The sequence below is a fragment of the Arachis hypogaea genome, chromosome 20, assembly GCF_003086295.3.
Source record: "Arachis hypogaea cultivar Tifrunner chromosome 20, arahy.Tifrunner.gnm2.J5K5, whole genome shotgun sequence".
NCBI classification, from domain to species: domain Eukaryota; kingdom Viridiplantae; phylum Streptophyta; class Magnoliopsida; order Fabales; family Fabaceae; genus Arachis; species Arachis hypogaea.
The window spans coordinates 142,010,553-142,034,623 of NC_092055.1; the positions used below are offsets into that span (position 1 = coordinate 142,010,553).

Here is a 24,071-nt window from a genome sequence, read left to right on the forward strand (position 1 = left end):
GTTTTTGACAAATTTCTAACAGTAAAAATAAGAATACCAGAAAAATAAAAAATATTTTTATTTTATTTTATCTAAATATAATTAATAAATAAAAATTTTTTTTATATAAGATACAAACATAAAATTATTTTTATTTTTATAAAAAAATTTTAAAAAAATATCATTAATTTTTTAAAAAAAAAAAATTGACACCCAAACAATTCCCAGGGATATATAAGTAACACAATAAAAAAATAAAATAAAAAATGCAGTTGAAAACCCTGGTTCCCGCTCAAGCTCATGGTTGAAGCAACAGACGAAGACGCGGGAAATGGAACCCCTACAAGTCGCCAAGCTAGCAGACCTACACCACTCCCTCCGCCCTTTCACAGCCACCGCCTTTTCCCACTTCCCTTCCACCTCCTCCTCTCCCCCTCCGCCACCTCCCGGTTCTAACCCCCACCGCGTTCTCCCTCTCCGGCGCTTCCCAACCGTCATCATTGGAATCCTATCCCTCCCAAACCACACTGCTCCGTCCTCTTTCCCTTGCTCCTGCTTCCAATTCTCCGATGACTCCGCCTCCGTCTGCTGCGACCTCCTCCAATTCCAACCTTATGCTTTAGGCAAGCAAATCCGCGTCACAGCTTGGAACTTTGTTCCCTTTAAGTGCCATGGAAAGAGCCGTGCGGGCTTCTTGGAGATCATCAAATGGTGTTTTCTTGATCCCAACGAAGAAGCAAACCAAATGGATTCTATTCCGCTTGTGCCGAATCGAAGTTGCGGCAGCTACGGGAACAACTCCAAGGCTCGTTATCGACTCTACGGAGTGGTGGAGTCGGTTGGCCCTGTTTCCGTTGTCCCTTGTGCAATGGTTGCTAGTGTATCCGATTCGGATTTGAATTCGAGTTCTAAAGTGAAAATGTTAGGGTTTGTGGTTCAATTGATGCGTTGTGAGTGCAGGTTATGCGGTTCCAAAGAGTTAATAAGCGATCTAGAGAGTGGGAGTGGTCATTCTTTTACTAAAAAGGAGACAGTGTATTTTTGTGGAGGTGCTTCCCCTTGGCACCCTGCAATGACTAAGCTAATTGGTAACCGAGTTATGGTGTCGCGGCTAAAGAAGAAGTTGGCTTTCATAACGAAGGAGGACTCTTGGGTTATGTATGTGACCGTGGATGTCTCGGTTCTTCATGTGTGTCGAGTTTCCAAGAAATGGCTACCCTGCTTGAAGAGTGATATGAAGATGAAGGGTGAATGTGGCACGTACACTGGCGTAATCAAAGGTGTCTACATGCAAGGAATGGCTTTGGAGTTGGACCACGATGTTTGGCTTCTTTTAACGGATGAACTGCATACTCTGATGCATGGTTTGAGAGTTGGAGCTGTTGTGAGTGAAGAAAATTTCCTGTTTAGTGAACACTTATCTTGATGTTAAATGATGCCTTTGTTTTTTTATGTGCTTTAAATTGCATCCCTAATTCTTTTTCATTCTGTAGGTATCTGTGAGAAATGTGCATTTTGTGGATCCACAGTTTTCATGGACAAAAATTGTAATTCTTGGAGCCTGCGTCAATACGAGCATCATTGTGGAATCATTCTCCCCATTGGAAACTGCGTATGTACTGCTATCATAATTGATCTTGCTTATGTTTATAGGATTGATAAGAGTGTGTAGTGTGGTGGTTTTGAGACCTCATGTATCGCCAATGAGAAATCTTTTGTTTTTGTTTTGTGCATATTGTCAACCTTCCCTTTATCATTAGGGAGACTGGACCAATGTCAACAACTTGCTCGAACTGAAAAGTCATACACGACCATTATCTGATTTTTGTATGTTTTGCATGAATGTTAATATTAATTTTTCCTTGAGTGTTTCTGTCTTATTTCTTTTTGATAGTTGGCCGTACATATTTTTTGCAGATAAAGTGATAATTCAGTTCAGTGTTGCAGGTGTAATGTAGTTTTGAAATCTCAGAGTATGCTTGGACAGTTCATTCAGTCATTACCATTTTCCGCAAGACTCTGGTATAAAATATTTTGATGTCCTTTAGCATGGTTATAAGCAATAGTCATAAAGAGTGCTGTATATTATTCCTTTATCATTATTGCTGTTGTTGGTTGGCAGGCTATTACTTCTTATCTCAAGCTTACGTAAAATGTTTGCTGGTAGCTTAAGCGACAAGGAGATTTTGGGATCCAAACATGTAATCTTCCTTTTGGTTCAAGGAATTCTTGATTTTTTTTTCCTGGAGATTTATATATGTTCCAATTCTGATGAACTATTAGTGCAATGTTTTCTCAGGAAGAAGGGCTTGCTCAGATGTATGCCAGTTCACTGCTTCCTCCATCAGTGTTTCAATCAGAGGTATACTAACAAACTGATGGTTAGAAAACTTAACTGAAACCAAATTTCCTGCATTAATCTGGTTGTAATTTTTTCCTTTGGCAGCATGGTTCTTTCATTGGGATCCGTAAACATGATTTGAACTGCTGTAGTGGAGATCTGCATTGCAATATCCTGAAACTGGTATTTTATTTTATCTTTTCTGTTTTTGTTAAATTTTCTTATGGTAGTTTATCAATTTTGGACAAGATGTGCTCCACAAAATGTGGCCACTATTTGACCCCAAAGGAAAAGGAATACTTAATTTTTCTTATTAGCGGAAGGTATTTGTTATTGACAATTAGAAATTTGATATTACTGTATCTTTTTTGTTAATACTTTGTTGCAGGTAATACCAGCATCTGTGTTCATCCATCACTGTATAGATACCATAGAGAGAACTCTAAAATCAGAAAACCGCTGTAAATTATTGCCTGCTGGCAACCATTCCAGAGTTTTACCTCATCTAGCAAGATATAGTAGCAGACCAGGGAGGAAGATTATTCCTGGCAAAGATGTAGGCGTTACTTTGCTTGGACATCTAAAGGTTATTATTCAATTTAACTTCAACTTCAATATTTGAAATCAAGCTGCATTTTTGCAGTAGCTGTGTTAATTCTCTCTTATTCAAATTTATATTGCAGTTTAATTTTCTTTAGTCGATTAATGATGAAAACCGCACCTTTGTTTTGACACAGATCTTTTGATTTTATTGGCATTCTGCTGATATTAGGTTTTTCATGATTTTGGTTTGAATATTTAGATTAATCCGTTGACTACCAGACTGCAGCTGGTTGATGCGACTGGTGGCATTGATGTTCTTATTCCAGACCTTCCCTTAATTTGGAATGCTGAAGAAATATACGAGGTCATCAATGCTCGTAACAATTCAAGTTCTCCTCTTCCCTAATTTTTCCCTGTGAATTCTTAAGAATTAAGATATATATATATATATATATATATATTCTGTCTAATCCCCCCCCCCCTATTGTTGAAGTATTATGTGATTTTTCTATTTTGGGTTCATAGGTGTCAGAGTATGATATTTTTGTGGACGGCATAGGTGAACTTGGGGATAGCTTGGAATTGCTTGAGATTGAGTCATTATCATGCAGAACGATCTTTAATTACGTTCAACCAGCCAGAGAGAGGGAGTTAAGCAGCTCAATTTTTGTTTACTTTCATTGGAGCAATGCAAAATGCCGAAAATTTCCCCATTACCCTTGTAGAGATAAGAAAAATGAAAGTCTGGTGCCCAAGCCTGGATGCTACCATTTGCTTAGGGTATCTCACAAATTTCCCCTGCAAGGGAAGGTATGTTAACCATATATTTAATAGGAACTTGCAGTCATTAATTGCTTTGCAAGCTATGATTAAATATTCATTGTGAAGTAGCATAGGATTATTAGTTGTTTTATCATAGAATGTGCAAGTTGACTTTACTTGCTTTTGTAAGTTTAAATTGTCAGTTCCTTTGTTTTTCGGATTTTAAATCCTTTGACTACTGTTTTCTCATAGCTGTTCTCTATAAATGAATCTATGATTATAAGCTACACCTAATAGGTCTTGTAAGAGTCTATTAGGTGCCTTTGAATATTATTTATTGGTCTGAACTATCAAATTTGGAGCCCTTCGACTTAAACTAATTTTGTTTGAGTTGGGTTGCTTACTCTGGTGATAAAGTATTTCCGGCACTGTTTTTTCCCATCCACAGGAGACTCAAAAACCATAATTTTCTTAAGGAAAACAGATGCTGAACCACTTGAGCCACGCTCCTCTCCTCACTTCAATGTTCCGTAAACTTTGTTACTGTTTTGTATTAAAAAAGAGTTGTGTTTTTTTCTTTCTTCTTCCATGTAGCTTTACCCATTTGAAATTGTTTTATTGTTATATAGTTGTGTTTATTTCACCTAGTGAGACAAGACTTTGTTGTTGTTGTTGTTGTAGTATAGTTTGCGAATGTTATGTTTTTTTTTATTATATAATACATATAATTGAACAATTTTGCACTACTTGTTGTTGCAGTATTCTAATATCATGAAATCAGACAAGTCAAATACTTTTGTTGAAGCGAAAGTTTTGCCATTTGATTTGTTGCTTTCTGAGAAGAGAGAAATTTTGCATTCATATAATGTTTCAAGGGATAAGACCAAGGAAGTCTCCGATTATTTAATTAATGGTAATAATGAGGAGCAAGTATGGTCCAATAAGAGGCAGAAACTTGATAAGGAATCAGCATGTGCATCGAAGGATGACTTTTTCACTTCCATTAATGAGCTGAGAGCTTGTTCCAATTTGTTGAATATATCAAAAGAGAACAAAAGAAGTTTTGATTTGAGTTCTGATGACATATCGTGTCTAGCCAATTTTAGAAGGCTACAACATGAGAATGTGATTTGTACTGCTGTTGTGCGCTCTAAATCATCTACAAAGAGTTTTGACTCGAAATCAAATGCAAGGAAAGTTTTGCTAGAGTTCTCATTAGATAGATTTTTCACGTATCAGGTATTTTATGTACTCTTTTGAATGTGTTTATATAGCCCCTCTTTTTATCTATTGATAATTTGATATGATAATATAAGACCGGATATACTGTTTGCAATGCTATTAATAAATATGTATTTTTTAACATGTTCTATAGTTTATCTTTTATTGTATATGATATTCCTACAATTTACATTAAATATTATTTGATGCTAAATATATTTATTAGAATATATATTTATATAACTTTTTTATTTCTTAACACTTATTTTTCTTTTAATATAACATAACAAAATCAAAGTGCAAAAGAGACCGCTTACATTAAATTTGCAATGTATTGTATTAGTTTATTATCATGTATAAGATTATCTGTGAATGCGACAAGGAAAGAAGGCATTAACTAATTCTGTATAGCACTTCCCTTTGCTATGTGAACCGGTGTATTGATTCCCTTTTTATACTGCATTTCAGTCATTGAAGATTGGTGATTGTTACATCATAGAGCATTGTACAAAAGACTGCTTTTGCAATATGAAAGATGCTGGCTTTGGTAGCCGTGCTAAATTTCGTGTTGGTTCTGGGACACTAATCTTCAGCATTTCATTCATATCTGGAAAAGATTCTGTTTCTCCTAGCGCTGATGGGATTTTGACTAAAGAGCAAATTGAAGGATTTTTGCTAAGATCCAATGTTGATTCACCAGATGTCTCTTCAGATGTTTGTCTGTATCTCCCTGTCAACCTCACAGATCTCCTGGATGTTAACATTATCGAATCAGAGTACAGTGAAATGCATAAATATGCAGTATCAGAAGAGAGTGCTAATGTTTCTGTGGGCCCTGGGATTGTAGCAGGAAGGACTAATCTTTGTTGTGGTTCTCAAAATTCAAACTTCATGTTTCCCGAGGGAAATTTGATTTCTCTTGAGGGTGATGTGGTTGACATTCATGATATTGGCTCTAGTTTAAGCAATGCATGTTCAAGTGCTGCAAGCCTTGACTCTCTTCAGTTGAAAGGCCTTATTCAAAATAGAAAAAGTCTCTGCATTCATGTATTAGTGCATAAACATATGGTAAGTGCAATTCCATCTTACCCAATTTATATATTTATATATGCTGTGCTTGTTTTTACAACTTAGTCATGGTATTTCATTTCTTATTAGGTGAAGATATTTGGTTCTATAAGCAAGCATGCTTATCCAATTGGTTTTGGACCTGGTGTAACCGCAACATTTCATCGAATCCTTGATGCGAGGTATGGAATTGAGGTCATAGCCTGAAATAACTGGGCTCCAATAAAATGTGGCAGTTGCAAACCATTTTAAAAATGAAATCTCAGTGACAAGGACAACGTATACTTGCATGCCAATCTTGTTAACAAATTTGATTTCTGATTGTTGGTTCTGCAGGTCCGAGAATAAATTCATGTTACTGCCTGTATCATTTATTGTGATAAAGTCAATTAAAGTACATGATAAACAGTGCACTGACTGGTCCTTCAATTTAAGCCTTCTTAAAGATGCATACAATCCATCTCCAGATTCTGTCTCTTGTTTGATCTCTCAGTTGCATCAGTGCTCCAGTAACAAGCAAATAATGCTTCGGTGCAGGGTAAATTCCTTTGCATTTATCTATTAATATCTGTGCACTCAAAGATGAGATTATATTCATTACTGCTTCTTGTAACAGGTTGTCGCAGTCTTTATTTTAGTTCTTGAGAGGAACACTACTGCTTTTGACATTCCACTTGCTGGTTTTCTGTTGGGTAAGTTAAGATCAAAATCAGTTAAGGTTTCCTTTGGAAAAGTCAGCTAAGAGCAAATGAATCATTTTCGATCTGGCAGTTTATTTTATCAAGCGTGCTGGTGAAACTTGGTGCATTTTCGAAACTATTCCTGATTCTCTCTTTTGCTTAGTTGAGTATCTGTTTTCTGCCATCTAATTTTATTTTCGGCTGTGCTATTTGTACAAATCAACGTTTTCTAACAGCTTTGATTGAGAACAACAAAGGTGTGTTGGTCTCACACATTCTCTTTCTCATATTTTGCTTTTATTACCTCTTTTTCAGAAGTTATAATTTTTTTAATCTAAAGATACAAACTATCTGTAAGAGTTATCAACTAAAAGTTGTTTGATATAGACAACTTTCAATTGTACAAACGAAATGTTCACTTTAGTTGATACTGTCCTAGTTTCTGTGCACACTTATGAGGTTTTTTTTCTTTGGTAATAATGCTTATGCCCATATTTATTCACTTAGCATAAAATTGTGTGATTATCTCTCAGATAAACATGGGGTTTGCCGCTGATTGTTCATTTCATGAATTTCTTCCAGGAGCCAATAATTTTTTCTTATAACTTGATTTCTGCATTGACAATGCTTTTTCAATCAGAGACTTGGATAATATTTTAAATATCTTGCTAAGAATCAAATGAGTGATCTTTTTCAGGGCTGGCAATTTATGCCTAATTCAATTACTTGGTTGAAAATAATGTTTGATAGAAAAAGAAGTTCAAAAAAGAAGAGAATTATAAAGACTCTTGGTTAGGATGTCCTCTTTCAGAAAACAAGTAGAAAAGAAATTTCCAAAACTAGTAAAACAAGATTGGAGTAACAAATGCACAATAAGGTGAGTCAAGAACCTGATTATAGACAATCGACTGATACACTGACAAATTCAAGCATGTATTGCCCCATAGAATTGCAAAACCTCTAGGACGGCTTGTTAGCATCTGAGTCAAGATTCCCTTTTATATATGATATTTTCTGGGTCTACATTTTTTGCCAGCTGATCTGTGAAGAATTTTGTTTAATGTTTTTTACCCGGCATTTCATGTGTCATACAGATGATGGATCATCGTCATGTTGTTGCTGGGCCAATGCTGAAAGGGCGGCAGCCTTGTTGAGACTACATGAAGAACCCACCACATCTTGTAATCTAGGGAGAATTTTGAAGAATTATCAGAAAATTACTGTGAAAAACCAAGGGTTATTTATTGAGTCACCTTTTCAAGATCTTGCTGTATCTGTTACTTCTGGCAACGCCGTTTACCAATATGACGAAAACACCCTCAAATTCATGATCTTCAACGCGTGTGCTGGTAGAGTATGGGTGAGTTTTCATATATCATACAGATCTGGAGCAGCTGCAGTGATATTAGTTTATCATAAATTTTATTGAGTGTAGATAACTTGAATTGGAACTTGACACTGATAAATTCGTATAACACTAACATTCTGATTAAGCCAAATTCATTCTTCACGGGGAAAACTAAAAGAAAATCCATCATATTTTAATAAGGAAATATTGATTACACTTGCTATTGCAATTTGTTATAGCATCCTATTCATAGCTACTGCTATCCCTTGTTAGTGGTCCATTATGGGCAATGTTTGGTTTGAGAGACGAGACGGAAATATAGGGATCAAAACACAAACTGTCTTTGTATCTTATTTGGGATGAGAAACTGATATACTGACACTGATACATTGCATCCCCCTTTTTCTTTGTGTCTGTCTGTCCTGACAGTATTGGATTATCCAATTCATAGTACTTTCCATCTTGCTTCCTATTGTTTTGAACTTTTGATTTGCTTTTGTTCCTCTTAAATATTTGGCTGAATATGGATTTTGACCTGATGTTGTCAGAATGTAGTTGCTAGTCTGATGGATGCAGAGGAAGTTAGACAGTTGGACAATGAATACCTCACCGAAACAACGAATCTGCGAAGCTTACGGAATATATGGGCCAACGAAGTTTCTTGCCCCCGCATGCTGGCTGAGGCAAAGAACATGCTTCAGGAACTTCGGAGAAGTTCGTGCTCATAATTAAGGTGAATACAAGATTTTGCATGCATTCGTGAATATTACCCTTACAAATTTCACACAAATTGGAAACTGGTAGGTTGTATGTGGTTGTTCCTAACAAATCTATGTAGCTATAATATATAGTTATAGAAAATGCAGAGTTTCAAGACTTTGATAACTAACGCACTGTTGAGACACAGAGGCAGTAATTGTCATGTGGTTAGTTCTATTAATGTATGATGTACGCCATCAATTACCCTGTCAATTATTGAGTTATTTTTATATTGAGCCGGCTCAATTATTGCTTTGTTTATTTCTCTAAAAACACCCTTGGTTTTATTTATTATTTCTCTTGCTGATATCTAGTCTTATTTTATATATGTAAAGAAAACAAAGAGATAACTACATATAATAAACTGAATTTAGCTCCTCTAAAAGGAGAGGAGCTAAGTCAGAGTTTAAGTTTGGCATAGCTCAAGCTTAATTTGCTTGATAATTGAGTCTATTTTTAAGACTTAAATTTGGCTCACCAAATAATTAATAAACTGATTGAAATTGATTTAAAATGTGCAATAATAATTTCATACTCAAAATGAACCTAATTGAGATAGAATATAATTGTAATAAGAAAATTTTAACTTTCTTTATCAATATAATTGAATTTCCTGTCTATGTCAACTTTATATAATATATTAGTGGATATTTTTTCCACATAAAATAGCATGCATTACTAAAAGTATCTTTTGCACATGAAAACTTGGTATCAGTTAGATATCTTTCAAATCCAGCAGTAAATTGTATCAAGACAAGGTTTAGTGGCGAAGAAAATGGACGAGAGTCAATATGATCAACAACTTAATTATTATAAATACTCTTTTATTATTTAATAGGATTATTAATGGAAAAGTGGTTTAATAATACTTATTTTTCGACAGTAAAATTTTTAAAATAAATAAATATTTGAGTTCAGAGGGCAGAAGGAATATGTCTTGGTGTTTCTTACCGCCCCACTTCAAGCGGTGGATCTCAAACTGAAACACAGGATTCGATAGAAAACTACTAAACTATAGTTCAACTATTTTTCTCTCAGTTTCTCCACCAATATTTTAGAAGTTTCATTTATACTTGAATCGGCTGCTAACTCTTCAGAAAAGTCACCAAGGTTAAACTATTTTGCATTATTGCTGCAACGCGTTTGCTTTGATGGCACCATCAAATGAAGAATGGTAAAGAAAGATACTTGTTCTTTCTTTGAACTTTCTGTCTGTCCTAAAAAATATAATCTTTCTTTTTCTTTGAATGCTTATCCTTGGTCAAGTCTTCATAATTCATAAATAAAATCACATCATTTTTCCTCATCTTGGGCCTCACTATAATGCTCCCAAGCATTGTTGGAGTATTTGATACCCGCACAAGACAAGCAATTATCCCATTAAGTTGGATGGATTAAATACATAAATAAACCAACCAACTTGGGTTGGCTAAGTAGTCAGTTCACTCGTCCGTTTAAACAAGTGTTAAGAATTCAAATCTCACTTTGTACATGCAGCAACCCATTGGCCAGCGGCAGACTCTTAAATAAAACTAAGATCTGTGGTGGATAATCCTCAACCGGTCGGGTTTATGTCAAAGCAGTTTCAATTATTTAGAAGTTCTCTACCAATAGTCTTAGAACAAATAAAAAGTTCTCTAGCAATAGAATTGTGCTCTATCTGATCCGTTCCACTAAAGTGCTTTTTCTAAAGGTGCTTATTCTCATACATAATAAAATTTGCATGAAATACAGGAGAGTCAGAATAAAATCAGTTGTATTGGTTCCATTATTTTTATTAAATAAAATGTAATTTCATTATCGAATATACCAACACTCTCTGTATTCTACGTATATATTCATTCTGTATGTGAATATTGCCCTTCTCCAAAACATGTCTATACCACCTAACATGCCCCCAACATGTGTTAAAGCATCGTAAATGCTTCTTTTCTCAATATGGACATGGATACGGATACAGAATACGATACAATACGAACATACTAATTTTAAATTTTTGTTAGGCGTCATATAATATGTTGATATTACATGACAACAAAGAACTTTTAATACTGTAATTGTCTCTTTTTAATTACATAAAGCACTTTAGATAATTTTTGTGTTAATAATCAAGAAAACATAATTTCATATTAGTACTAAACTCATTTTAAGAATATATATCAAGGGAGTGTCAACGATTGGTGATGTCCATAATGTATTGACATGTAAACACGACAACTCAACGAAATATCCGTGCTTCATTGCTTCCCATCAATTATTGTATTATTAAATCTTGTAATAGTAAACAGGTTAGAGTAAACGAATATTGGTCCATTTTGTTCACAATTCACCATTACAGGCAGCAAAACTTTTCCTCCAATCTTATTTGACTTTTGAGCATACTTGAGACACCATGGTTTTGGAACTCGTTGGTGGAGCTTTTCTAGGAGCTGTGTTTAATGTACTGCTTGAAAGAATAGCTTCCCCTGAAGTACTCAGCTTCTTGAAGGGGAAGAAAATGAACAACAGGTTGCTGAAGAAGTTGAAGCTGATTTTGCTGTCAGTTCATGGAGTTCTTGATGATGCAGAGGGAAAGCAGATTACAAATCCAGCAGTGAAAGAATGGCTAGATGAGCTTAAAGATGCTGCATATGAAGCTGATGATTTGTTGGATGAGATATACACAAGATCTAAATATGGTGCTGCTGAGGTATGCAACTTTGACTTTAATTCTTGGAGCTCATTTGAGAATGAAGTTGAAGAAAAAATGGAGGAGATCATTGAGAAGTTAGAATTTATCGCGAAGCAGAAAGATTTCCTCGGTCTAACTGGGGATATAGGAGTCAAGATCCCACAGAAGACTCCCACAACATCTATAGTTGAAGGGTCTAATGTATATGGAAGAGATGATGATAAGGAGTTCATGATCAAGCTACTATTTGATGTTGAAAATGGTGATAACAAGATAGGAGTGGTTCCTATTGTTGGCATGGCCGGAATTGGAAAAACAACCTTGGCTCAACTTGTTTACAATGATGTTAGAGTGAAGGAACACTTTGATCTCAGAGCTTGGGTCTGTGTTTCTGAGGATTTTGACATATTCAAGATTACTGAAACACTTTTGGAGATTCTCACCATGTGCAATCATGCTATTAGAGATCTAGATTCGCTTCAAGTTGAACTGAAGAGGAGGTTGAAAGGGAAGAAGTATTTGTTCGTTTTGGATGATATGTGGAATGAAAACTATGATGATTGGGACATGTTGAGAAGTCTTCTTCAATATGGTGCTCATGGGAGTAAGATCATTGTGACTACAAGAAGCGAGCGAGTAGCATCAATCATGCAAACCATTCCATCATATCACTTGGGATATTTATCAGATGAAGATTGTTGGATGTTGTTCGCAAAGCATGCGTTTGATTATAGAAGCTCTGATACCTATAAAATCTTGGAAGGAATTGGTAAAAGCATTGCTAAGAAGTGTAAGGGGTTGCCTCTGGCTGCGAAAACATTAGGAGGTCTATTGCGCTCTAAAACAGATGTGAAAGAATGGGACAACATATTGAAGAATGAGATATGGGAGTTGTCAGATAGAAAGAGCAATATTCTTCCAGCTTTGAGATTGAGTTATTATTATCTCCCTTCACATTTAAAGCGATGTTTTGCTTACTGCTCAATCTTTCCTAAAGGGTACGAATTCGACAGAGAGGAGTTGATATTGTTATGGATGGCAGAGAATCTACTGAAAGAACCAAAAAGAAACAGAAGACTTGAAGAAGTTGGAGATGAGTACTTTCATGAATTGGTAGCAAGGTCATTTTTCCAACAATCAAGACATAATGGATCACTCTTTGTGATGCATGATCTTATCAATGACCTTGCTAAATACGTATCTGGAAAATTCTGCATCAGATTGGAAAACAACTTGGATGAAGATGCCGGGGAAAGGACTCGTCACTTGTCACAAATTATTGCAAATAGGTATCCATCTATAAACTTTGATGCTTTCCAAAAGGCAAGTGGTCTACACACTTTTTTGCAATTAAGCTTGGTGGATCCACCAATATGCCTTTTCAACAAGGTGCCAAAGGATCTGTTTATGAAGCTAAGGCGCTTGCGAGTGTTATCTTTGGTTGGTGCGCGTGGTAGTCTTAACGAATTGCTCCATTTCATTGCCAAACTCAGACATCTGAGATACTTGGATGTGTCACAAACTCAAATAAAGAAGTTGCCTGGTTCCATCTGTACTTTATACAACTTACAAACACTCAAGGCTGCAAGATGTCCTCATCTCACAGAATTGCCAAGGAATATGCATTGTCTAGTCAATTTAAGATACCTTGACATCTCGTTTTCTCGGCTAGAACGGATGCCATTGCACATGAGTAAACTAAAAAGCCTGCAAAAGTTGAGCAATTTCTTCGTGAGCAAGGAATCTGCTTCCTCGATTGGTGAATTAGGCGAACTATCACATCTAAGAGGTTCTTTGATGATTCAAAACATAAAGAATGTGGTTGATCCTAAAGATGCAATGAAAGCAAGTTTGAAGGACAAGAGGAATCTTGATAAGTTGACTTTTGATTGGGGAAGGTCTGCTGATACAGAAAATTCCCAGCATGAAAAGAACATACTCGAAAAGCTGCAGCCGAATACAAATTTGGAAGCCCTTGAAATTGTGCACTACACAGGTACTCAGTTTCCAACTTGGTTGGGAGATCCTTCATTCTTCCACCTAGTTTCTCTGTCACTTAATCATTGTAAATATTGCCACATATTGCCATCACTTGGACAGCTTCCATATCTTAAAGAACTACATATTTCAAAGTTTAAGGAGCTAGTTAGCATTGGACCTGAATTTTATGGAGTCAGTGGTTGCACAGGGAATCAACATTTTCCTTCTCTTGAAATTCTAACATTTTATGGCATGCCGGCGTGGGAGAAATGGATTCATGCAGGTGAAAGTGAAGGCTGCAAAGTTTTCCCTTGTCTCAGAGAGCTTCATTTGGAGGAATGTCCACAACTATCTGGTGATTTGCCTACTTTTCTTCCTTCTCTTACAAATCTTACCATGAGATACTGTAATCAGATTTCAACTTCACTCCCAAGAGCTCCGGCTATGCGATCATTACATGTTGATAACTGTTGGAAAGTAGAAATCCTAGAAGAACTAATGGGGTGCCGGGAATCACTTGAATCATTAGAGATATACAATAGCTGCCACTCTCTGAAGTCTTTCCCACTAGATTTCTTCCCCTATCTTAAGTCCTTGGTAATCTGGGGGTGTGAAAATCTAGAATCTCTAACTACTTCAGCGCCACAGACGGAGGGAACACTCGAGCTTCTAGCATCTCTAAATTCATTGTGCATATGGAGATGTCACAACTTTGTGAACTTTCCTCATGCAGGATTGCCTACACCCAACCTTGCTTCTTTGAAAGTTCGCTACTGCAGCAAGTTAAGTTCACTTCCTAAACAAATGCATACTCTTCTCCCAAGTTTAAAGGAACTCCAAGTTTGGAGTTGTCCAGAAATCAAGTCACTTCCAAATGGAGGTTTGCCAATTAATTTGAAGTCATTCAAGATTAGAGATTGTGACAACCTCTTTGCTCGCCGGCTGGACTGGAATATGTCGTGCTTGGCCTCGCTCGAGCACTTTTCAGTTGAGGGAAAATGTGAAGATGTTGAGTCCTTTCCAGAGGAAGGTTTGCTTCCTTCCACACTAACACAACTGGAGATTCAAGGTTTATCAAACCTTAAAACTTTGGATATGAAAGGGCTTCAAAACCTCACTTCTCTCAAGAAAATTCAGATCCTTGATTGTTGTAAGCTTGAGTCACTAGGAGAAGGAGGAACATTGCCTTTATCTGCAGTTGATCTTGATATTTGGAAGTGTCCTTTACTGAAAGAGCAGTGGCAGAGAGAGAACAAGCCCAACATTTCTGGCAACCATGGCATTTGGATCTGTGACCAATACATTGAAGTGGATGAGCAGCATGATTTGTAGATACTGATCCCAATTCCCATGTGAGTATCTTGCTTTCTTCATACTTTTTACTCAAACTGAAGTATAACAATTACCGACGAAAGATCATGTCATTAACCAAACTAGCCATGGGAATAACTGGCCGCACCTAAAGAGTGTAATGTAAGCATCAATGGCTGATTCCACAACTTGACTCCATGATCTTGAAGTCACATGGAGATAATTCAACTATTTCTCCAAGACTCAATTCAACCAAATTAATCATAGAACTAAAATTCACCTAGTGTACCTAAAGAGTAAAGACTTCTTTGTTTGATAAATCTACCTAAAAAAGTGGTTAATTTTGTTAGTGGTATGATCTTTTGTGATATTTTTCCTTTCCAAGTATGATTTTTTGTCTTTCATGGATAATTTTGATACTTTGCTCTTTTCAGTCAACAGTATTTGCCTGGACCCCTACTAAAATGTTCATTTTGCTTTTATTCAGGTGGTGTTCACAGAATTTATACACTGCAATTCAACATAAATACTTCATGATCTGCACAACTTAGTAATTGGCAACAGCAAGTTAATTCATAAGGCTTGTAAATAAGTTATTTTGTGTTTGGATTTTTAGTTCTAAAAGTACTTATTTTATAGAAATGTGATAAAAAATAATAGTATTATGAGAGAAGTCATTTTTTTTTAACTTCTCTATAAGCTCCTAAATAGCTTCTTAGAAAGTTGCAATTTGATTTTGAAAATTGTACCAGACATTAATATTACTACTTTTCATAAGTCAAAAGGTCAAAAAAGTTACTTTTAAAGCTTTCCAAATAGACAGTGCTAATGAAAACCAAGATTCTGCTATGAATTCTTTCATTCAATTCTATTATTGCCAAACTTCGTGTATGCATGTGTGTATTCAAGAGAATGAACAGAAAAGCCGGAAAAGATCCTCTTGAATTGAGTTAGTTTGTGAAGTGAGAAAATGGGAATTAATCGGCCTTGGATTAGTAACTTCTATTTAGCGAAACCAAATTCACAATAAGAGTTACCAATCCACGGATAATTAATTCCTCACTTTCTCACTTAACAGGAACCAAATTTGTAAATAACACATCTATAAATCTTGAATCATGTTTGCAACTTTTCGAGGTCATTGGTATAAATGCTCGTTAACCTTGCATGAATATGATTGTTCCAATGATAAAGTTGGTCAAGTGAAAAGCCAAGAGTCTAATTAATAATCACCCTTAAATCAAAGTAGTACTCACACATAACATAAGGAGTAAAGTATGCTTCTTATTTCTAATGTTTGTGATTTTCTTTAAAAATACTCCTAACGTTTAAATTAAAAACAAAATTGAGAACATACAAGGATAATTCTGACACAAATATGTGCAACAATAGTATTTTAAAATAGACTATCTTGCCTTTATGTCTATCTCAAAACACATTTTTGGCTCTATTCATATTTTTGTTCTCTCAACTATCATACAGCAGCTAAGAAACTAGTACCCAGTCTATATTCTAGTCTTTTTTATATTTTATCACGATTCAAAATTTTACCAATTAACGTAGCAGGACCTGGCGCCGGTCTTCCTTTCAAAGAAAAATAATTAAGAAAAGGACCTATTTCCTCGACAAAAATGGAAACCTATGAAAAGGGTTACAACATTCTAAAACATTTTTGTAACTGGCTGCCAACAAGATGCCAGTATGAAGATCTTTGCTATTGTGGCGTATGAACTCTACTGCAAAGAAAAAAATTGAGCCGGCCAACTGCGTCTCCGGCCATCAGGACTAACACCGACAACTTCTAATGAAATATCAATACTGCGATGCTCTGTGGAACGTACAATGCTGACACGCACATCAACCTTTGCAGCAGGAAAGTCCTCAGTGCCGATTGCTGCCAGATCACCATTGTTTCCTTTCTGAAATCCAATCTCAATGGGTTCCTTAAAGGTTAAGATTGTTTGTGACCAATGTGTTTTTGGTGTGTAAGGAGATGTTGATAACACAGTTGGCGCTTCACGGCAGAATCTGCTTGTAAATCTGGTTTCAAACCACAATACAACTCCATAACACCGGCAGCATGTTTCAGAATCTACACGCATTTCTCCATATTCCAAAACTCTTGATTTTGGTTCCAAAGTAGCAGTTGCAGTGAAATTAACATCATTAGGCTTCATGGTTGCCAAATCAAAGGTCTGGACAAAGAAACAAGAGTGTACTTCAATAATCAATTATAGACCGGGAACTTACTAAAGAATATGCCCTGTAAAACTATACCTTTCCTCCTAGAGACATTATGATTTATCTAAATCTAGACAGAAATAACAAGACTGAAATGCTAGGATGTAATGTGGTTAAATAGCACACGCAATGATTATACATTTACAGAGGATGATTAAAAGATATGCAACATATCTGGAAATGCAACTAATAGCTTTAGAATCCTGTTTTTAACTTGAAAATATGCATGTATATAGTTACCTAAAGTAAATTTGGCATTCTTTACAGAAGCTGGCACGGTCAGAAATGGGCTTAAAGAGGAAAACTTGTGTAGAGGATTTTGCTTTCCAAAAGACCCAAGTAATATTTCCTATTAAATAAAATAATAGAAGGCTTTTGACCATTACCATCGAGAAGAAATCACCATAAGGATACCAAACAGTGATTCTTTTATGTTGTTACAAATACATGCAATTCATAAAAGTTGAACTTGGTATTACGCTAAAGAAAATTAGTTGAAACAAATCATAGATGATAAACTAGCAAGATCCATAAGGTGATTGAAAAATTATATAAATACACCTAAATAAAACGAAAGAAGTAAAGAATTCAACAATGTTATGTCTCATTAAACAACCACATATGCAAAAGCAGCAAAGCAAAGCACCAACCTGAAGAACCGCAGAAGTGGTAACTAAATCTTGAGAGTCCACAACATCGACTATAGGAATTTGGGCAGCATCTTTGACAAGTTCCTTCCCAATGAAAGACATGTCAAATTCACACACGTTTTCCCAAAATGGAAGACTTGTGCCACCTTTTCCGAATCCTGCGACAAACTGAAAGGGAAATTGGAATAACTAATTGTTAATACATTGACTGATAATAGATAACCCCTAAATAAAATATAGTGATGAGTGACGGGTGAAACTCACAATAGTTGCTGTGTCAGGAAGAATGGCACCTCCAGTCTTCAACCACCGGTCGCGTGCATAGAGCACAGAATCAAGCATGGATTCGTATAGCAGGCAATATCCCATCCATTCACTTAACAATATATCAACACTGTGAGGTTTAATTCCAACATTTTTGTCAATTTCTTCAACCATACCATGAATCACTTCTACCACTCCCTTTTGATGGCCATTCACACCACACTGGCTTTTATCCAGCAAGAGACCGTTGTCTTTTGCAACCTTAATTTTTTTTTAAAAAAATATATTGAAGGTGAAAAAACCAACAAGATATTGATTATAGCACTAAATGCATAGTTATGGAGATATGTGAGAAGTAATGTACAGAAAATGCATACCTGAGATGCTACTGCTGCCATCTTGGTACTAGCCTCAACTGCTATGACCCGTGATGCCCCTGCTTGAGCTGCAAATAGGCTGAAGAATATACAAGTAGAATATGTCACAAAAAAATGATTGAGTTATCAAATAAGGTATACAAACACATAGACCCCAAAGCATAATTTATATTATCACACTAGCATTAGGAATATCAACCAGATAATCACCCTGGGCATTGTAATGCCACCAAATATGTGCAAACAAAAGCAGTCCACCCAGTAACCTAGCAGGACACATTAAGTATGAAATCTTGTACAATAGAAAGAAATATGTAATATCATTACAGACATAAATAATATGAAAGATTAATTACCCCAGCAGTTTGTATTGTTAGTTTGAAAATTGAATAAAATAATTCAGCATTCCATTTTTTATTTTTCTTTTGGATAAAAATTATGCCGCGTTCAATGACTAAAGAGTAGATATTGTTTGCCTATAATCGATATTTCTCACCTCAGGATGCCAGTTCCACAACCTACATCCATAACCACAGCACCATTTAGGAGAGAGGGATTTTTCAAAATTGCTTGGCCATAAGCATCCATTCTCACCTACATAAAGAAAGCTAGGACATCTATAAAATGATGATAACAGTAGAGTGAAACATCTCACGATGGATTTTCTAAAGAAACACAAGGATTTTCTTAAACCTGAAGCAAATAAATGCAAATACAATTCATACCTTATCACTTAACATCTCACGGTGGATGCCGTATGAGCTATAAGACCCAAAATAACTTTCATTAACCATCTTAATCTGCTTTTCAAAGTGATTTTGAGATTTGGCCAACAAGAGCCCTTCTTCTCTAGCCTCATCAATTGAAGGCACATATGCTCTAGAGTTCTTGCCATTAACAAGTTCCTTGTCTGAAGAACTAGCCTGGTTCAAATGATCATTAGGAACAGAAGCAACCTTCTGGCTGCTACTCGTATCATGTACACCATCAGTAACTACCACATTTTTCAAATCAAGAGAGTCTATAGAGTTCTTCAAATCCATCATAAGATCTTCATCCATTGGTGGAATTTGCTCATCTTCCCCATCTTCATAATCAACAAAACTGTACAACAGTGAATCATCTTGCATAAAAGGTTTTAAATATCTATCGTCATCCCACTTAATCTTTATATCACTTAAGTCAATTGCATCATGCAGATGATTCAGCAAGTCTTGGTTGGACTGACATGTCGATCCACAGCTCCAACATTTGTTATCTGCCACCTGGTTAAAAAAAAAAAAAAAACAAAAGAAACCAAAATTTAGCAAAATGTAGAAGTAAATTTATTGAAACTCCATGCTCTGAACCTCAAAATCCAAACTTAAAGGAACATTCAAACAGATACACAAAATATTTCGGTGGGGATCCACTTACACCAAGTGTAAGTCTTGTCATACTTATGACAAATAAATTTATATAAATTACCAATTTCACAAATGCTATGCAACCACTGATGAAACATTTCACTTCATAGATCAATTAAATTACATAAATTACATATCTATTGCTGTTCGAATCTTCTAAATTTTTTATTATCAAGATAATATAATGTTATTCAATGATTGGATAGATGGAATTCATAAATTGAGTTCAGTTAATATTTTCTTACTTTGACGCCATTTTTACACAGAACCTTAGATTAACATCTAAAAAGAGAAAAAGGAAAGTAACCTGAGAGCGGATATAGTTAATAAGCTTGAAGGAGGAATAGAAATCCAAGGTAAGAGCTTTTCGAGTGGCATGGAAATCGAAGTGGTGAATGGAAGCGCAATGTGCAAAAAGGGAATCGCAAGAAGCGTAGCGAGAATCACAGAAGAGGCAGAGCAATTCCGATTGTGGATCACCGTCGTCTCCTTCCCAGTCGTCCCATCCTTCTTCGCCGTCTTCTTCTTCTTCATAATCTTCTTCTTCTTCTTCGTCTTCGATTCGTTTGAAAAGCTCTTCTTCTTGTTCGTGATGCTTACCGTTGGAAGCCATGAGTGTTGTAAAAAGCTTAAACCCTTAAAACCCTAAAAATCGATTATGAAAAAGCGGCGACTACACATTATGGGGTATAAACTGAACTGTAACAGTAATACTCTACTCTATACACTAGACTAGAAATAAAATTGTTTGGAATATTTTGGAATAAAATATTTTTAACAAAAAATAAAATTATTAATTTTAATGAATTAATAGTGTAAAAATTTACACAATTTTTTAACTAAATTTATATATTTAAATGACTTTTAAAAAAGTAGGTTCAAAAATTAATTACTTTTGACAATATACGTTTGTATAAAATATTTTTATACTGTATAAAAATTATTTTTTTTTATAAAATATTTTAGTTGGACAAGATAGTTACCTTAGTTATACTTTTAAAATATTTTGTAAGAATTTCCTCTATATTGAAGGAAATTGGAATTTCTTACTTTAAAAATTAAAATTCCTCAATATATATTTTTTTTTAATTTGGAAAGCTCTTTTTATTAGTTACTTAAATACATTATTAACTCAAACATAATCTTTAATTACTTTGCTCAATTTGAACCATAATTAATTTTAGTATCTTAAATTTAACATACTCAATTTGATCTCCAAATTTTATAATTATATCCTTGAGAAAATATGTGTACTACATTCCCAACTCCACCACACTATTACCTCCAGCATCAACACCACTACCACCACCGTTTTGCTTTGTCTATAATTTGTTCATTTCTGGTTGTATAGTTGATTTTGGGTAGACCTTAAAAATAAATAAATAAATCCAAAACAATACAAAGACTAATAAAAATTGTTACCATTTAACGGTTGATTTTTTTGGTTATGGAAGAGGTGAAGATGTTGTGCTGGGTTATGGATGATGGAGGTGCTACACCAATTTGTGGGACAGTTTTTTGCTCAGATTTGGTGTTAAGAAATCGGACCCTCCGAGTTCTTTGTTTTTAAGTTTTTGAAAGCAAATCGGAGGGTCCATTTTGCATGGAGAGAGGATCTGAAATTCACATAAAATAAATCAGACCCTGCGATTTCTCTAATCAAAATTTTTTTTGACGATTTACATGAAATCGGATGGTCCGTTTTCTCTGTTAATTTGCTTTTTGAATTAAGTTCAAGAAATCGTTGGGTCCGAGTTGTGCCTGACACCACACCAATGTTAAGCACCACTCCTCCCCATATTCAAGTCCAGCACCAGCTTTGCCTCCATAATCAAATTAAAAAGCGCCATTTAACACACCAAATTGTTTATTTGACTGTTATCCTATAAAAAAAATCCCATGATATCCAAGAAGGGAATTTGAATCCTCTAAAGCAAGATTTGTAAAATGAACAACTAATCATTCTCTCACTTCAAGGTGGAAATCTGAACTGTAAACGATATTCTTTTCTGTTCGAGCAGCAATCTATCTTAAACAACTTTAAGAAACTACACATTCATATGCAACTGACTAAACAAAAATAATAGCGGCTAAGAAGAAATAGATGAAAAGCAAGTGAAGGATTAAGGTATGTAGAAGTTGTAACAATGTGGAAGCGAGATTCCAAAGCATTGCAGAAGCGTTCACCGGATGAAAAGACAATCATTATTATACAAAGAGATATCTTAATAGGTACCCTCATCTGCAATTGAAGACATGTCTTATTAGTAACTTCATCTGCAGACAATGTAAGATCATTAAAATGAAATTAAAGTAAGAAATGCATTGGAACTCTAAAGTGGCATTACCGTCCCCTTCATCTGCATCATTATAATCATCTTCATCATCATCAAAATATTCATTCTGCAACATTTTAACTGTGTTAGAAACTTATCGTTGTACTTTCTCTGTTTAACATGAAAATCAAATCCCAATGCTTTACAGCTCTATGCTATTGTGCCTCATTAGAAGAAAAAATCATACCATTCGGCAGAGTAATCATAGAAAAAATAACTTCTCAAAGAGATGTCAATTTGAACACGTCAATTGTCATATAGAATCTGCCTCTTATAAAATTTTTCAAATAGAGCTACACCAAAGAATATTTTAAAGAAACCTCACAAAAAGCAAAACAAGAAAAACATCATGGAGAGAACCAACTGAGTTCAAGAATGCCAAAATTGAACATAAAAGTAGAGGTGACAATCGTACCTGATGATAATCATCATCACCAAATTCTTCTTCCTCCTCAACCTCTTCATCATCTACATTTTCTTCTTCCTCTTTTTCTTCTTCATTTTCTCCTCCTTTATTTTCCTTTTCATCTTTACCCTCTTTGACCTGCAAGTGAAAAGAAAAGGTCAATAAAATTTTCCATTGGACAAGTGGGTTAAAATCCCCCAACAGAATGAATAAAAAAGGAAAATTTAGTATTCTGTTCAGCAAAAGGCAATTTTCTTCCCAAAACTAATATACAAGGCTCAAAGCTCCATGAGTTTTACAGATGATCAAGTGATGATGGCTTGGAGCTGGAGGAGATTTGCAGCAACGGCTATGTTGGAGGTAGAAGAGGCAATGATAATGGAGCGGAAGCTATGATGAAAGTGGAGGAAACAACGCTGGTGGCAACAGTGATAACAACAATAATGGAACCCCCAAGGTACCAATTCCACAACAGCCATCCCCCCACCAGTCCTAACAATATAATATATATTGAATTCGGAAACTTGCAACTGTAAGCATAGGTGAAGACTAAAGATGCATAGGAATCCCTATCGATATTAAGATGAATCCATAAATCAATTGTAAATATCGAAAACATATAGGCACTAACTGTAAGCATAGGTGCTCTACCTGGTTCTTTTTCTCTAGCTGTTCGAAGAAATCAATTCGCTTAATACCTGCCACACAACCATAGTCATCAGTAAGAAGAAAAATCTCCAAGAAAAAACATAAGTATACATACTGCTCAACAGTGCAGCATATAGCAACTTAAAGTAGTAAAAAGTTCAATAAGTTCTTCAAAGATTGCAGGATTTATTTAGGAAGATGAACCTTATTCCTGACCTAACTGTTAAAATCCAAAATCCTTTTTCTTCATTGGGTGGCGGGAAGAAGAAAAAGAGGGGGGGGGGGGGTAAAATTAAATGTGAGTAGCTTACTCACAAATCAATTTACTAATAAACAAAAGAGACAGGTCATTTAAAATCATCAAACCTGACTCTGGGTTCCACCGAAATCTTTTACGGCTTGGACGCCTAGCTGTAGCTGTACCTGAAAAACACCATATTATGGTTAAAAAAGATTAATTAACAAGAACCTAAAATGCATAATAAACATCAAAACATTTTCTGATACAGGATGCAACCGCTGCAGTGAAAGAAAATTCCAATGATTTCATACCTCGAACCAACTCCTTAGGGAATTCCTTGAACACTAAAATCTGCGATAAAGAATCACGAGTAAATGTTGTCTTGTTCCTGTCAGAAAATCTTTCTACATGCATCCTTTTGTTCTCTGAAAGCAAAAGCAAGAAAATTTGTACATCTAATGAAGTTTTAACTTCTTAACACAATAAATGCTAGTATTCTTGACTTCCTGTTGGGGATGGAGAAGGCATAAGCCAGATATTCAAGTACAAAAATGAATAGGATAGCACACGAGCGAAAATAACTAAAAAGTTTTAGAAGCTGTATGTGCAGCTTTAGTGGGTACAATTACAATTATGTGCTCATATTCCATTCCAGGAGCCAATTCACTCTTAACTGGTGTGGCGATGTGTAAGTGTATATCATAAGCTCTATGCCTCTATGATTACTTAATGGCCAAGATAAGTATATAATGCATACAGAAAGAACACAGAAGGGTTAAGGTTACCTTCTGTTTCCTCGATAAGATAAGGAGAGGCTTTCCAATAATTTTGAAGCCTGG

General features: G+C 35.3%; 3 protein-coding genes across 5 annotated transcripts; 2 read left to right on the top strand and 1 right to left on the bottom strand.

Annotated features, from left to right (window-relative positions):
• The first annotated feature begins 222 nt into the window (after window positions 1-222).
• LOC112785080 (CST complex subunit CTC1) lies at window positions 223-8,931 on the top strand. 2 transcript variants are annotated; one of them, XM_025828490.3, is made up of 16 exons: window positions 223-1,363; window positions 1,473-1,591; window positions 1,927-2,001; window positions 2,102-2,180; window positions 2,279-2,341; window positions 2,426-2,503; window positions 2,709-2,906; window positions 3,123-3,227; window positions 3,389-3,673; window positions 4,385-4,864; window positions 5,315-5,914; window positions 6,005-6,096; window positions 6,251-6,452; window positions 6,531-6,606; window positions 7,689-7,954; window positions 8,491-8,931. In XM_025828490.3, exons 1-16 carry the CDS (start codon window positions 311-313, stop codon window positions 8,668-8,670), a joined length of 3,951 nt encoding a protein of 1,316 aa, XP_025684275.1. In that variant the 5' UTR covers window positions 223-310; the 3' UTR covers window positions 8,671-8,931. The 2 variants fall into 2 exon arrangements, with proteins under 2 accessions (XP_025684275.1, XP_072085511.1); XM_072229410.1 differs by having other exon boundaries at window positions 940-1,363; window positions 1,919-2,001.
• A 1,955-nt stretch (window positions 8,932-10,886) lies between these two features.
• Window positions 10,887-15,469, top strand: LOC112785084 (putative disease resistance RPP13-like protein 1). The gene is made up of 2 exons (XM_025828495.3): window positions 10,887-14,704; window positions 15,151-15,469. The coding sequence occupies exon 1, from the start codon at window positions 11,094-11,096 to the stop codon at window positions 14,682-14,684; it is 3,591 nt and encodes a 1,196-aa protein (XP_025684280.1). The 5' UTR covers window positions 10,887-11,093; the 3' UTR covers window positions 14,685-14,704; window positions 15,151-15,469.
• Window positions 15,470-16,031: 562 nt separating this feature from the next.
• Window positions 16,032-20,314, bottom strand: LOC112785038 (probable protein arginine N-methyltransferase 3). 2 transcript variants are annotated; one of them, XM_025828443.3, is made up of 7 exons: window positions 19,909-20,314; window positions 18,921-19,460; window positions 18,692-18,789; window positions 18,196-18,274; window positions 17,819-18,079; window positions 17,555-17,722; window positions 16,032-16,858 (listed from the first exon to the last, which is right to left on the bottom strand). In XM_025828443.3, exons 1-7 carry the CDS (start codon window positions 20,212-20,214, stop codon window positions 16,397-16,399), a joined length of 1,914 nt encoding a protein of 637 aa, XP_025684228.1. In that variant the 5' UTR covers window positions 20,215-20,314; the 3' UTR covers window positions 16,032-16,396. The 2 variants fall into 2 exon arrangements, with proteins under 2 accessions (XP_025684228.1, XP_072085515.1); XM_072229414.1 differs by lacking the exon at window positions 16,032-16,858 and adding an exon at window positions 17,044-17,253.
• Window positions 20,315-24,071: the final 3,757 nt, after the last annotated feature.

Excerpts from the sequence above, each read along its gene's own strand:
- LOC112785080 (XM_025828490.3), top strand. The coding sequence starts at position 311 with ATGGAACCCCTACAAGTCGCCAAGCTAGCAGACCTACACCACTCCCTC. Across the intron at positions 6,607-7,688 it reads ACTTGCTGGTTTTCTGTTGG|ATGATGGATCATCGTCATGT; the intron begins GTAAGTTAAGAT and ends TGTGTCATACAG. Across the intron at positions 7,955-8,490 it reads CGTGTGCTGGTAGAGTATGG|AATGTAGTTGCTAGTCTGAT; the intron begins GTGAGTTTTCAT and ends TGATGTTGTCAG.
- LOC112785084 (XM_025828495.3), top strand. The coding sequence starts at position 11,094 with ATGGTTTTGGAACTCGTTGGTGGAGCTTTTCTAGGAGCTGTGTTTAAT.
- LOC112785038 (XM_025828443.3), bottom strand. The coding sequence starts at position 20,214 with ATGGCTTCCAACGGTAAGCATCACGAACAAGAAGAAGAGCTTTTCAAA. Across the intron at positions 18,790-18,920 it reads GTGAGATGTTAAGTGATAAG|GTGAGAATGGATGCTTATGG; the intron begins GTATGAATTGTA and ends TTCTTTATGTAG. Across the intron at positions 18,275-18,691 it reads TGTGGAACTGGCATCCTGAG|CCTATTTGCAGCTCAAGCAG; the intron begins GTGAGAAATATC and ends TATATTCTTCAG.